The sequence below is a fragment of the Gobio gobio genome, assembly GCF_949357685.1.
Source record: "Gobio gobio genome assembly, chromosome: 3".
Taxonomy (NCBI): Eukaryota; Metazoa; Chordata; class Actinopteri; order Cypriniformes; family Gobionidae; genus Gobio; species Gobio gobio.
Genome location: NC_137099.1, coordinates 21,843,584 through 21,860,014, shown reverse-complemented (window position 1 = coordinate 21,860,014; position 16,431 = coordinate 21,843,584). Strand labels below are relative to the sequence as shown.

General features: G+C 36.5%; 1 protein-coding gene across 2 annotated transcripts in view; it reads left to right on the top strand.

The window, feature by feature from the left end:
- The window catches only part of klhl5 (kelch-like family member 5), an 84,921-nt gene that overhangs the window by 48,503 nt on the left and 19,987 nt on the right, over window positions 1-16,431 (top strand). For both annotated transcript variants that reach the window (XM_079811571.1, XM_079811570.1), the window contains exons 2-4: window positions 3,199-3,381; window positions 12,944-13,080; window positions 13,725-13,921. In XM_079811571.1, coding sequence (XP_079667697.1) covers window positions 3,239-3,381; window positions 12,944-13,080; window positions 13,725-13,921 — 477 coding nt within the window. In that variant the 5' untranslated portion in view covers window positions 3,199-3,238. The remainder of the gene's footprint in view (window positions 1-3,198; window positions 3,382-12,943; window positions 13,081-13,724; window positions 13,922-16,431) is intronic.

The window sequence follows — 16,431 nt, the reverse complement described above, 5'->3', positions numbered from 1 at the left end:
CGTGAGGCTGAGAGCTCTTGTCCCATAAAAGGTTGTAGTCTGACTGCTGTTATCCCAGGGCTCCAGACTAACTTTTTTCACTAGGAGCACAGTGGCCCCCAATTGAAAATTTTAGGGGCACAACCAGAAATTTTAGGGGCGCACACCGTAAATCAACATGCTAACCAAATCTACTAATGTCCACTGTATTACTAATAGGAGTCGGTATCGTTAAGGTTTTAATGGTATTACTACTCTTACCCATACTGCTTATCGACCCGGTACTTTAACAGTATTCTTAACGGTTCTTTTTATTATACTTTATACATTTTTTGTATTTAAAAAAAAACGAAACATTAAAAACATAATTAACATGGCTTTATAATCTGAAAAGTAAAATATCTATAGCAAAAGAAACCGCAAACCGCATCTATTTGTAAATGGACCAGTGTGCAGGCATTCGGAAGGTCTGCTAACATTATTACAGTAAAGAACAAACCTACAAAGAATCTAATAAAGTAATGAAATGTAAAATAACACTGCATAGTTTTCACTGTATAAATTGATAGATTAATGCTTATAAAATCTAAAGTTATTAATTCAAGAGATGTGAATATTTTCTATTTGCCTTTTGTTCGATTGGAATGAATGGCTCAATCGTCAGCAGGTTTATTAGACGCTGCCCCTTTAAAACCGATCGAATGTAGAACTAATAATATCATATTCTCCTATTTCTCCAAACTATTTACGCCCATTTAAGATATAAACTGTTAAAATAACTACTCTCCAATCCGGTCATTTTGACACCGGCTATTTGTTGTTTATTTGATGGTTTAGACGCGCACACAACGCCTAAAATATTAAGTGCCAGTCGGTCCATTTCGCAGCACACACACATAAGCCGCCTTGAAGTTGGAAACAGCGTCTCTTGCGCGGATTATTGTGCATTTAATAGCTCTTTATTATCAAACACATCCCGCAGTTTAGCAACAGTAGAGACTGCAGTTTACAACAATCACTGAATCTGACGTTTAGTTTAGGTTTAAGGAGAAATGACAGCGCAAGGCTGTGAAGGGAAGGATGAGCTCGACGAACACGGCTATAGGAATATATCATCTTTTTATAATTCTTGGAAGCCAAAATCGAAAATAAAATTAGATTAATATCACAGCACATCCCTAAAGTAAGCAGACTAAACTTTAGTGTAGTTCTCTTGGCCATCGTCACTCATTAAGCTGACTGTGGTGTGTTCGCTGTAGCTCCTCGCTCGCTTTCTCTCTCTTCTGGATTGCGAAGAGCAAAAATGCATCACGGACAAATGGTTTAATATTATCTCATATAGAAACGGCTGGCAAAGATAGAATTTGCCAGACATAACGTCTATCAATTATAATTAGTAAGTGTATTTTCTTAATTTCTCCAGTATGACAGCAGGCAAATTTACTGGTCGCACATGTGCGACTGGATGTAAAATTCAGTCGCACACTCTCAAATTTTAGTCGCAAAATGCGACCATTTAGTCGCACTCTGGAGCCCTGTATCCCCTGCTTGTTGTGCACATTGAAACCCCAGAGATCATCACTGCGACACACTGCTCTTCCCTGGACCGATATTTGTCTGTTTTGGATTTGTATCTTGAACTTCATTTCACTTGTAATATAAACACACTGTGGGAATTAGAATGATTTAGCTGATATAACAGTCTCACAAACCTGAATTTCTGGTTCTCAGTAATGGATATGACCGAAAATGACTTGCATTTCAGTGCTTGAGCATGCTAGCCTGTTAACTTGTGATTCATTGAAAAGAACGAGCAGAGTTTACTATCGTCTTCTCCGCAGGCTCACTTGCTGGCTATTGTGATTAACTACAGCAAGAACTATTAATTATCAAGGATCCTGGATGAGTCTGAAGCTCAGTGGCCTTAAATGTGGACAGAGATTCTACTATAGAGATGTGTTCACAAGAGCACCATTAGGAGAGAAAATAAGTGTGAACATGGGAAATGGGTATTGCAAGGCAATCTGCAGAGATGGGGAGAGAGAGAGAGAGACAAGAATGACAGGAAGCGAGTGATAAAGAGAGGCAGTAGAGACGACAGCCGTTTGGGAACCGGCTAAATTGCTTTGTGTATTTCATGGCCAGCTTCATCATCAAAGCTAATTACTAACAGCTCTCTAAAGCCCTCCATATTTATCCATCCATTGATCGTGTGCATGTGTGTGTAATTTTAAGCGTGTGTAGCACTAATTTTTCAAGGAAAGCTTATGCCTCCATTTAAAATGACTTAGATGTTTTTGTTGTAAAATGGAATTTGTTACTGTTGTGTTGTTCTTTGATATTGTATGCCAATTAAGCGTATGTTAGTGTTCAAATTGAGGTTGGATTGGCAGGGAGGCTGGTACTTGGGGGTCCCCAAATATTTTTGTGGTGGTTCTCTTTTTAACTCAAAGGCCCCCTATTGTCCAACACAATATTTAAAATGTATTATTATAATATTGTATTATTATAATATTTCTGCTGTAAAATTATACAATAAAAATGAATAATTATAACAATTACCAATAAATATTTTAGATTTTCAGTTTAAATAGTTTTTTTTTTAAGCAGGTTAATTTCGAATCAGTCTTATTTCAGCTTTATTTTAGTTTTATTATACTTTTATTGATAAGTAGCTTTTGTTTGAATATTTTTTGCCTTCATGTTAATTTTTGTTTATTGTTTAGTAATTTCGCTTTTGTCTTTTTCTTGTAATTTTTTTAGGGCCCGAGCACCTATTGGAACTGTTCCGTTTATATATATATATATATATATTAGTTAATGTAGCATCCGTTTTTTTTTCTTTCATCCTTTGGCCGTGTTACTACGATACATTATCACACTATCATTTGTTCAAGTGCTATTAAACCATTCAATTGCTAAGACGAAATAAGATATCTCAAATCTGTACTGCAATGCTGTCTGTGAAGTGTCATTTTAATATATTAATGTTATTATTTTAAATACTTTTATGTACTTTTATGAATTAATCAGTCAGCAAGATGTTTAATTCAGTGAATTCCTTCTTTACAATATATGATAATTTTTTTATTAATAATACTATAAAAAAGAATAAACAAATACTATAATAATCACATACTCTTTATTTCATTAAGTCTGATTCTGATTGACTGTGATTTGCAATGTGAATTTTCTAACACACTGCATGTGTGTTTTCAGGACGTCTAACAGCAGTGCGACTTTGTCCTCATGTGCGTCGATGGAGCCGTGTGTGTCAGAAGAACATTTCCAGGCACACAGTCACGCTGAACACACCTTCAGACGCATGGAAGCCTACCTGAGGACCAGGAAACTCTGTGATGTTGTCCTACTCGCCGGAGACCGAAGAATACCGGCACACAGGTAACAAAAAAAACCCAACCAAAATTATACAACCAAATCCTATAAATCTGCACTACAATACGAGCAGAAACAATAAACCAGTGTGCAGTAAATTATGGTGGCGCCTTCTCTGTGAAACATTGTTAAGACAATAAAAATGAAATTACATTCTTATTTAGTTGAGTCAAATGGCCTCAAACTGAACCGCACAAACTTTAGTAAGTCCAATGACAAGTTTTTCTCCAGTGTGGGTCCTCTGACACAAGATCTGAGTTGATCCAGTTCATGCTGCTGCTGAATCATAAATGCCCTGGAGATGCTGGAGATGAGTGATGGTAGTTACAATTTACTGGTGAATGTAGCTGCAGTGGCACATTTATAGCACATTCCATTGTCTGCAAGTATTGCAGTTTCTGAATTTGACAAATAAAACTTTGGACTTTTAAAACCTTGATGGTATTATTTTAAGTATGGCTTTTGGTAATGTGGAGTGTCTGTTATAGAGATGGGACAATTTATGATTACAATGTACTATGAAAACTAAAAAAAGTTATACTTGAAATCACTATTTATGCCCAATTTAAATGACCTAACTAAATTGAAAACCAAAATACAAAATGGAAAAAAAACAAAAAACATTTTCAAAACCATTGAAGCTATGATGTGGTGAAAAATCCTGGAATGTTTTCCTCAAAAACTTAATTTCTTTTCGACTGAAGAAAGAAATACATTAACATCTTGGATGAGATGGGGGTGAGTAAAATATCAGGAAATGTTGAAATAAAATTTTTAAGTGAACTAATCCTTTAACATGCTATAAAAAATGATCTGTGGAGTATTTTGAGCTAAAACTTCCCACTCTGGGGACATCAGAGACTTATTTTACATCTTGTAAAAATGGGCATTATAGGACCCCTTTAAAGGGTCTATTTATAATTTTAGTCAAGGTTAACATAAAACATAACTACATAATTAATACATAATCTTTTTTTTTAAATCAACTTTCCCTTGAGCCTTTGATATATAAAAGTTAATTGTGATATAAGAATATCTTGTAAGTTTCAGAGCTGAAAACGTCCTTGTTAGTCAAAAAAAAGCTTTTATTGACACCAGGTCCAGAAAATGATCGATCTCAGAATATGTCGACCACTGACGTAATAGGATGCAGAAGCGCCGGCTCAAGCCCGCCCACCGACTCGTGGAGCTAAACGGGTCACGCTACAGAGCAATAGACTTGCCGGTTCCAGCTCAGGTGGGTAAGACATTGCGTTTGTTCGCTTCATTTCACCGCGGAATCGATTGTAAACAAGATACAGGCCGAGACTGGATTTGCAGACATATTGAGATTAAAACACAATGCTGTGCCTTCTATATTGGATCCGACAGGAATGGTGCAACACACACTTATGTAGTAAAACATGTGTTAGTATTGCATTGTTATAGATCGTTTGATATCTATTGATTACATACCTTAGCACGCGGTCACAGGCTGGAGAATCCTCTATTTGAAGTGTTATTGCTTAATTCGTGATCATACTCGGACTTGTAACGTTATGGGCCAGGGCTCGGACTTGACTTTTTTAAAAGCCCAACGGGCTTTGAGAGATGGATGAGAGATGAATCTTTGTTGTTGTTTGATAAAGATATTTTGCGAGTCCTGTGAGCGTTTCCCCACACGCTTTCAAAACAATTCCCACATGTACTGAGAGGAGCTGAAGCTCATTAAATATGCAAATCTTATCCAATCCTAGCCATGGTCGTTTATTTCCAAGTCTTCAGTGCGGCACGGCCATCACAACCGACCGTTTCTTCAGAGAGCCTCAAAACCAAGGCAGAAAATAGCCTATTACTTATTCATTATGATGTTTTTGAATGTAAAAAACACGCAAACGTCATAAGTTGACCTCAGACAACAGTATAAAATTTTTTAAAAAGCCAGTTCATGACCCCTTTAAAATCTTACACCAATGATATTATTTTAAGGGGAAAATGTTTAGTTTAAGGGTTCTTTTTTAGACTATTTTCATCTTCTTGGTTTGAAATCAATATTGAGTGGATGTCATGTGGTTGTGACATTCATGTTTTAGAGATAAACTGCACTGAACACACACATCAGATCTTGATATTTTTCATGAGAAGGCGTGGCCTTTGACAAGTGAGATTCCCCTGTGATTCTGATAGAGAGACAGACATTCAACATCCATTTATCATGTGAAAGTTTATAGATTAATGGAGAGGTCGACTGGGGCTCTTTTGAGACGCGATCTCAGGCATCTATTCTTACTGTGTACCTGTATGTGTGCGTGTTAACTGATTAAACTTATATTTGCTAATCAATGTTGTGTAATAAAAGTCTCTCAAGTTATTAAAATGCTAAATTGCATTCACATACAGTATATTTTCAGTGCAGAGTAAAATGTAAATGACATTTATTTTTGCATTCAGTTACTGAAAAAAATGATCTGTGTGTGTATTTGTGTAATGTATTTGAAACGTACAAAACGTTTATATGTAAACAATAGATTTAAAAGTTATATTACAAGATATATTTTTCTTTTGTTGCACGTGAGTATTTTATACTGTTAATTGTTATCAAAGTGAAATAAAATGGACTGTTTCAGACACAGTTGTTGTATTCTTCTCCCCTGCCGTTCCCCACTTTCCACTCATGCTGTTTTTGCATTTTTCGAATGCTTTTTGTCCAGCTTAGTTTCTTAGGGTCTAAATCCAGCTTAGAGAGTTTTTTCTTTGTCAGTCTTTGTCAAGTATGTCATTTAAGTGTATGAAGTACATCAAAGGTCAGTCCTCCATACAAAAAATTATGCACACCCAAAAATGCACACAGTGTATATAAATGATATGTGTGAAATGCTTCAGTTTTCAGGTGAAAATGTTATATTTACTAACACAACAAGTTCGCTAGCTGTCATTAAATTCTGAACTTGTAAAAAATATAGGATTGTTTCTGAATTAAAGTTATTAAAACTCACTGCTTTAGATAATGACACCCAATAAACTTTCTCTAACATCATGATATTCAATTCTTACAGTAAATTACATGTTCTTTAAACATTCTCTGGCATATTTGCAGATTGGCAGATTTATGAAAAAGTAATATAGACAAAATGTTTAAAGATAAAATGTACTCTGTCCATCTAGAAAGTTTTTTTTTTTCAGATTCTGTATTTCTCAGTATGCATCAGGACATGCAATCACAGATTTTAATGCAAATGTGCTTAATGTTTTAGACTTAAGTTTCTATGCACAACAGTATTTCACTCGTAGAAACTGTTGATGATTAAGGGTTTGTTCACACTTGTAGTTCAATTTGCTTGGTTCGTTTGGTCCGGACCAAAACACCCCCAAAACATTTAGTCCTGGTCCAATTAGCGTTCAGATTGGCATTTTTATCACCGAACCAAAAGATACCAAACCTAAAGGCATAGGGCATACGTTCACAATCTGATAGGACGGCTTTTATGACATATTGCCTATTTTGAGATGGAACTTACTAAACATCCAAAACAATGCTGTGTGCCGGGATAAATGCATTTGTTGTCTGTGCGTAGCCTGCATATGATAGTATTTTGACCAGCTAAGAACTTGTGAAGAACTTCTAAAATGTGTAAAGGAGTCAAAACAGCGGCAAGAATCCCACAGTCACACACACAAACAAAGATCTGTTGTGAGGAGATGCGGTTCTGATGCCTGTACTGAACTGTGATGGGCAAACTCACAACTATGTTGAGAAAAAAACAATATGTATAAGCATTCTGTCCTTTTTAGGGTCTCATCTTTACATGTCTTTGGTCCGTTTTGCGTTCATATGCCATTGGAACTGCACCAGAGTTCGTTTGGAAGCGGACTGAGACCTATCTTTTCAGCAGTCTCGTCCGCTTGTTTGGTGCGCACCAGGGTTCAAATGGCAGCGTTCGCACATGTTCAAGTGAACCGCACTAACAGAGCAATCGCACCAGGGTTCATTTGAATCTAACCAAACATGCTAAGTGTGAACACACCCTAAATTCCACTATACAAAGAATGCAAATTACTTTACCTTTGTTGAGCGTCCCATTTTGTTTTTGATTTATAAATAAATTACCCATAAAGATGGTCTGTTTCTATTATTTACTGATAAATGCATGCTTCACTATTGGGACACTATCAGTTCCGACCTGAACACACAAAACAAAATGTTGCCATTATATTGTCAAATTGATTAAATTCATTAATACTGTAGTTTTAAAAATGTATTAATCACATGTGCTAACAAGTTAACTTTGACAGCCCTACTTAATCATAGTAAGGGACAGAATAATTCCTCTAATTGAAGAATCACCCATAAATAGCAGCACCTTGGCATCCAATCATTCTATTCTTCTCTGATCCATTTATCCTCTCCTCTCCTCTATTATTTTACCCCCTTATTTGTGTTGCTTCCACATGTTTGTTGATGGCATAGTTCTGCTGATTGCAAGGCTGCCTCAGGCAGCTGGAAGATTTTGCTGGTGTTTTATTTATAATGATGCACAAATGCACACACATGCACTGTATAGTGCATAGCCTTTGTACTGTTCTAACTAGAACGCCATCTGCAACCTAAAATGCTTGCCTAAAATCTTGCTTTAGCACACAGACTTTCAGGCTGCTATGAGAAAGAGCATACACAAAAGCTGAATCAGTTATTCAGTGACACTTTAATATAAGTAAAAACAGCAGAGAAATGCTAGATTATTGTGTGTAAAGTGAAAGGGTTAAAAGCAGTCAGCTCCGTAATGAAAGAACAGGAAGAGAGAGAGTAGCGGAGGGCAAATGCTGAGTGTTACTCCCGCTGCTAAATGAGTCTCACAGGCTCTAATGTACTTTCACTCCCTGCTTCACTCATTTGTGTTCCCTTTCTTTCTCTTTTCTTCTCTCCCCTCATTACTTCTCTTTCATCATAATTCTTGCATGAGTATTTACCATTACCGGCATCATATTTTTTCATATGTCTATGTTTGCATATACTCACTTAAAGGAGCAAGTTGAAGTGTGAACGTGCGAATGTACATATCGCAGTATGCATATAGCAACGGCTTGTGATAACTGCTTGACTTTAATACTTCAAAAAATTACATAAAGTCTAAGTTTAAGGTTTTAACGTCAGGGGGGTTTACATTGATGTTAAAACCTTAAACTTAGACTTAAATGACTAGACATTAAAATGACAATTTTTAATATCAAATATCACATTATTTAATGAGTTTCCTACATTTCAAATTTTTCTTCAAAATCATGCAGCCCTAATTCATATGAATTTGTATCATCTCATTCATACGTTTTTAGTACAATCTGCTTATGCCTCATTGAATATTAGGTTTAGGGGTGGACCATCATGTTTTTTATAAACATTGCATGTTTCCATACAAACTGAAATGTACAAATTTATACAAAATCGCCTTCTTGTAAAGTACGGTAGTTACATTTTCTCATGAGATTGGGTTGGGGGCAGGGCCTTTTTGGGATATTACAACATGATGATGGCTTATTTAATTAATTTTAATTAGAAAGGAAATTAGTAAAATAATGAATATTTCTAATGCAATTATACATTTTCACAAATAACATTTTTGACAAAACATTTGAAATCGGGAACAAAAACCCTTTCCGCTCCAAAGTGAAAATGTTATTTTTAAATGCTGGTAACTTAGTAATATATGGAAGCTTGTTTCCACCACAGAATATTTTAAAAGATAATTGTGACTTTTTAATCGCACAATTGTGAGTTTACATCTTGTAATTCTGACTTTTTTTCTCAGAATTGCGAGTTATAAAGTCAGAATGCGTGATATGAAGTCAGAATTGTGAGTTGTAAAGTCCAATTCTGAGGGGAAAAAAACTAACTTTTTTTCTTAGAATTGCGAGTTTATATCTCACAATTCTGACTTTATATCTAGCAATTGCATGTAATAAAGTCAGAATTGCGACTTTATATCACTCAATTCTGACTTTATAACTCGCAATTGCAACTTTATATTCTGAGTCAGAATTGCGAGAAAAAAAGTCGCAATTACCCTTTTTATGTTTTTTTTTCTGTGATGGAAACAAGCTTCCTTAGTAATAACATTCAGTAACCCCTCCGATCATTTTTCAAAAATGTTTGATGAAACCAAATATTTTTCACAGTAATCTTTAAGAATTACACCACTTAAATTCTTAATGTGGTTTAAAGTGCCCCTATTACGCTTTTTTAAAGTTTCCTAATTTTGTTTTGGAGGTCTCCAACAATAGGTTTAAATGCATCAAAGGTAAACAAAACTGTTTAATTTTCTCATAATATACATTGCACATCACCACAGTGTTCAATGATTCTCAAACGACTCGATGGATGAATCAGTCTCTCTAAATCCTTTCTTTCCGAGAGCTACTCTGATTGGTCAGATGGCCCAGTTTGTTGTGATTGGTCTACCGCTTACAGTGCACGTCGGAAACAAACGTCCATTACCATAAACTTCAGCTAAGTGCGGAGGCCTCCCAAAGCTCAGTGATTGTACACACTGTAAAGACAGTAACGATGACATCGATTTTACATCAATGAAAGGACATTTTCAAAAATCCATAATAGGGGCACTTTAATGTACTTTAGCAATGACCAAACAACATTTCTCTCACTCCTGCATAAACACTGATAAACACTATTATTTTTTTTCCTCAATTTTTTTTCTTTTTATTTCAGCCTGACATTGTAGTAATGTGGTTAGAATCTTATTCTTGTCAGTCACCAGTCAAGACAGAATAACTTTGTGGGATTATTTCAATGGTGTTTTGTGATAATTATTCAATTAATTTCTAGTTGAGTGTTGCATTTATAAAGTTGAGTGGTTGTCAGTTGGTAACCCGATTTGACGTATATAATGTAAAGGACTAGTTTAGAGTTTATTATTATTATTATTATTATTATTATTACTATAGTTTTTATTAAACACAACCAGCATTCATGCAAGCAGAACAATAAAATTGCTTGATAACTTAATACGTAAAGCAAACGAAAACAAACCTCACAGAATTTGCCTTCCTTTCAAGCTGTTAAAGCGCTCACATACTCCCAGTTCTTTGATATAGTAATTAGCATTTTGGCTATGAGTCTAATAGATTTAAAGCCGCAAGCTTTGACTGAGTGTGTGTGCATGTGAATATCTTTGTCTGCAGAGCTGGATTTGAATAGGAAATCCTCATTTTACCATGCTTCAGTTAACAGATCCTCAAATCCTGTCTCTTACTGTAATCTTTCTCTCTCACACTCTCTCCCCGTTTCTCAGTTCTGTCTATTTTCTTTTCCAACTTTTTTTTAAAATCATGCATTAACGTGCAGCACACAAGTGTCTATTCCAGGGGTCTCCAACCCACTTTTTAAAAATGAAAGTGGCTGAGAGCTTCTCGTGTTATACAATACTTAAATCTCTTAAATAATGTATCATAACTATATATATATATATATATATATTATACTGTAGTTGTCTACACATAAATTTAGTTGTTTTTATAGTGCATCATAACTAGAGATGAAATGGTATAAATGGATTATAGTGACCAAAATTATCACGGTTATTGCGGTATTATTCAAATTGGCTGGAAATGTTCAGGACTGTCTGATTAGCAGCGCTAAGCATTTTTTGGTTGAATAAACATTAAAATAATAACATATGGGTGCCTTACAACATAACATGTTATCTACTAAAACGTACTGCATGTTCAAATAAAGTATGAACTAATGATAAACCTCACATTTTAGCCTTTAATTTTGTATGAAATGGCTGATTCAAAATGATAAATTATAGGCATTTAATCTGCTCCATAAACAATTCATAAACAATTCTACATAGGCTACATTATTATGCGAAGTGTTGAGATTTTTAGAATGCACATTAGATAATTTTCCATCTACAGGTAAAAAAACAAAAACAAAACAGATTTTTGTAATAAAAAAAAAACAGTAATGTAAATCCACTCTCTGGCAGGTGGCTCTTATGGAACAGCAGAAATAGCAACGCTATCTCATGACCAATTCGTACGTATTTGTACGAGGTGGCCAATTCGTACTAATTGGTACGATTTCACTCGTATAAATTCGTACAATTTGTCTTTACTGCTTTGATGGTTAGGTTTTAGGGGCGGGGTGTGGGGTAGGTCATTCTTATGAAAGCATACAAATTGACCAACTCCTCAAATACGTTCGATTTAGCAAAAATCTTACAAATTCGTACCTTTTTTACGAGGTGGCTAATTCATACCCCAGTGTTGTCAACTCTTTTCAGACCCCTTTAGCGACTTTTTTCCCAAAAAGCGGCTAGTGACAATCTAGCAACTTCTTGGACAAACCTTATCTAATTTCCAAGACCTGCCTGTACTGCCGCTCGAGCACGAGATCTTGCTTTTTGAGGACAGTCATCTCCCCCTTAGAGAGATACATTCATATAATTAATCAATTCATACATTCTTTCATATAATTTCTCTCAGCACTCTGCCTTCCATCATGTTTTCACCCAAATTAAACCTACACTTCATGCTGTGCCTGCATACGTGAGACCGTTGCTAAATTTGCTTAATGCTGGACAGTATTTACAGCGAGTTTTTCAGATCCCAATAATCAAATACGATATTAATGATAGTTAAAATATGAAACAATAATACTTGTTCCAAGAGGCTCCAGGTATAACAAGCCTTTACTGCTAGTGCCTCAAATTAGGCAAACACAGGTTTCCTTGCTAATACTTCCTTGTAGCTGTATAGGCATGATGAAGTACTTGAATGAAACTTCGTCATGATAGTTTTTTTTATTGTTGGTTTTTATTGGGATGAAGGGATGGGACATGTCTATAGCTGTGTCCCAATTTAGAGGCTGCATCCTTCGAAGGACGCAGACTTCAAAAGCCACGCCCTCGAAGGCCGCGATGATCTGACCGATCATTGTTAAATGGGACAGTCTAGCCTACGGTGGATTGTTCTTGTCAACTAGCAACTGTGACAGCTGCCGTTGACCAGTGACAGTAGTGTTTGTACTGAACTTTTTTGAAAGTTATATTCAATTCTCCGAAAAACAAAACATGGTTCACAACCTGTCTATATATGTTCACCGTGGTCCATTTCTGTATATAATAAAGAGTATTAACAATATAAAATTGCATCTAAGTAAAATCAACATTTGAATCACTTTTTAGTTTTTTACGTATCATTAGATACTTTAAGAGTAAGTTAAATGAATTCTGTGGTAGGCTAGGCTGCGAAGGATCCATCTGTTGTAACCTTCATTGCCAGGGAACATTTGGATTGGGACAGCCTTTGTAGTGCCGCTGCGACATAATCGGCCTTTGAATGTGGCCTTCGAAGGATGCAGCCTCTGACTTGGGACGCAGCTTATATTAGCTTACTCTGATGAAAAGTACGTCTTGGCAAGCTCCCACCAATCAGGGCACGAGCTACTGGTAGCTCGCGAGCCACGTGTTGGAGACGTACTGCATGTTGTGAAAAAATGAGAGCATGTAAAAACAGGTGGGCACTGAGATATTGTATCATCTCAGTTTCTCTCTCTATCTTTCTCTCTTAGACTGGTTCTCTCATCAGTGTCCGATTACTTTGCGGCCATGTTCACCAGTGATGTCCGAGAGGCAAAGCAAGAGGAGATCAAAATGGAGGGTGTGGACCCAGATGCATTATGGGTCTTAGTACAGTATGCTTACACAGGTATGTGTTTATCTGGGAGAGATATTTGGTTAGATATATACACATGCACACATACCAAAGATGCACTGATACAGATAAGCAAACTTATAACAAAATTATTTTGATTATTATGGCTGATTTTATAAAAATGTTACATTTTATTTTCTGTTTTGTTTTTGTACAAAATAACATTTCCAATATTAGCTGATACACCACTTGTTAAAAAGATGGGGTCTGTAAGATTTTTATGCTCACGAAGACTGCATTTATTTGATGAAAATGACAGTACAAAATATTAATACTGTGACATATCATTACAATTTAAAATAACTGTTTTCTATTTTGATGTATTTTAAAAAGCTGAATTTTCAGCGTTATTACTCCAGTCTTCAGTGTCAATTGATCCTTCAGAAATCATTCTATTTGGTGCTCAAGAAACATTTCTTATCATCAATGTTCAAAACGAGCATTTATTTTGAATATCATTTTTTTGGAACATAATAAATATCTTTAGTGTCTCTTTTGATCAAATGTATGTGTCTTTGCTAAATAAAAGTATTAAATAAAAAAAATTAATGGTAGTGTATTTACTAAATCCATAAATAAATCAATAAGCACTTTTTTTTCAGAAATTTCACACCTAATCTCAGTTTTTCTTTCTACAGGGCGTTTGGAGTTGAGAGAGGACACTATAGAGAGTTTGTTGTCGGCTTCCTGTCTTCTGCAGCTGTCTGCGGTGGTTCAGGCCTGTTGCAGTTATCTAATGAAACAACTCCATCCCTCCAACTGTCTGGGCATTCGCTCCTTTGCAGATGCTCAGGGCTGCCTGGACCTCCATAAGGTGGCACACAACTACACCATGGTGAGCACACGCACATTGAGAATAGTTACACACTCACTCAATTAGTGTAAAAGATATGCTGGCAAAGTCTTTGTTTTTATCTTCAATGAGCACTCCTCTCTCTCAGCCTCATTTTTCTTCTTTTATCACCTTTCTTTCATCCTTCTTTGTTTGTCCTCCTCCCAACCAAGCGGATACTGAAGGATTTATCATGCGCAGTTCAGCGAGTCAAAACTTGGAAGTGAATTAGAGGACACTGTCATGCGTGTGCACGCAACAGCAGATGATATGCTTAAAGTTACAGACACGCTGTGTATTTTTTGTTTGTCCTTCAGCTTCCTGCATTGCATCTATGTGGGCGGCTGCCTCATTGAGTGTATGTATGTGTATCCATCTACAGGCGTCTGTGTCCATCTGGCTGTCTGTGCCTGTTTCTGTGGGTTTATAAGTGGGCAATTGAGCCCATTTTAACAGGCGTGGAAGCACTGGTGCCGAAAAAGTTCCCTGAACGAGGCGAGTGTGTTTAATTGGACATGCTGCTGTTCCTCTTCGCAAATTTTCCGCTCAGCGTTTGATGTTCCACTGTTCCTGAGGGAAACTCATTCAAGAAAATATAACCCATAATAGCCCGCCCACAGTTCACAACAGGGGGGGTTGTCATGGAGACTGCGCTGAAAACTTGCTTTCCATTTTCCATCAGTGCCTCTGTTTCCTATCTGGCTTTCCTTCCCTTGTTTTTATTTCATCCCCCTTCACCCAACAATGCAATGATGTCCAGTTCTCTGGTCCACTTTGTAATACCAGGGATATGTGTCCATGTAGGGTTGAAGGTCTGCAGGGAAAAGTAGGCGAATCAGTGCCAACTTTTCTCATTTCACGGGCAGTTATTTTGCGCCTTGGTTTTTCCACACGCTTCTTGCGACCCTGTTGACTATTTTGAATGAAACGCTTGATTGTTCGATGATCACGCTTCAGAAGCTTGGCTATTTTAAGACTGCTGCATCCCTCTGCAATATATCTCACTATTTTTTACTTTTCTGAGCCTGTAAAGTCCTTCTTTTGACCCATTTTGCCAAAGGAAAGGAAGTTGCCTAATAATTATGCACACCTGATATAGGGTGTTCATGTCATTAGACCACACCCCTTCTCATTACAGAGATGCACATCACCTAATATGCTTAATTGGTAGTAGGCTTTCCAGCCTATACAGCTTGGAGTAAGACAACATGCATAACGAGGATGATGTGGTCAAAATACTCATTTGCCTAATAATTCTGCACTCCCTGTATATGATGATAGAACATGATCAATATGAACTTTTAACGTTCAATTTAAAATAAATGCAATGGCAAACACTATGTAGGCTACAATTTCAATTTGTTTGTGAAATAATATATTATGTTTTTGTTATCTGGTAAGCATTGTTCTGGGCTGTGTTTCCCAAAAGCATTAATGGTTTCTTGTGATACTTTTTGGGAAACGCAGCCCTGTTTGAATGCAGCATCAGCAGTGAGCGAACGCTCTCTGTGATTGATTGGTTCTGTCTTGCAGCATTTGGGTGTGTTCAGATGAGCAAGAAAATAGTTCTTCTACTACACAATTATGCGCTAACATAGGATATTTGTCCAGTTCAATGTTGTACGCATTAAGGGCCAGATTTATTAAACAGGGCAAATTAGCATGAGTGTGCAATTCCAAAAAAGTGCAGATGGGAGTGGAAAGTTCTGCGCGTAAATTGCTGTGCGCAAACATTAGGAAATCACCTTGCATGATTAATTTACTCTCCTCCCATAAATTTTGTCTCAAAGGTAAACTTCTATAAATACATATGTAATAAGGTCGGCTGCAAAAATAACTCTGTCCATGTCTTTTCAGTGCTAATTTCTCACTGCGTGACTCTAGTAAATCCTGACAGTAGAGGGTTTGCGCTGGCACAAGTTGTTAGTAAATCTGGCCCTAAATTTCTTGTTAAATAAACAAAATCACTTTTAAAAAACAACATACCTTAGTATCAATATTTTTTATTTGAGTATCGATAATTTAAATACTTACATCAGTATTGATATTTCAGTAGTGACATATCGATACTTCTGTATCAGTACGCCCATCCCTAATATATTATATGCTCCTGTTAGTGGGTGGGATATATTACTAGGGAGCAAGTGAACATTTTGTCCTCAAAGTTGATGTGTTAGAAGCAGGAAAAATGTAAGGATTTGAGTGAGTTTGACAAGGGCCAAATGGTGATGGCTAGACGACTGGGTCAAAGCATCTCCAAAACTGCAGCTCTTGTGGGTTGTTCCCGATCTGCAGTGGTCAGTATCTATCAAAAGTGGTCCAAGGAAGGAACAATGGTGATCCGGCGACAGGGTCATGGCTGGCCCGTGTGGTCCGATCAAACAGACGAGCTACTGTAGATCAAATTGCTATAAGAAAGTTACTGCTGGTTCTGATAGAAAGGTGTCAGAATACACAGTGCATTGCAGTTTGTTGCGTATGGGGCTACATAGCTGCAGACCGGTCAGGGTGCC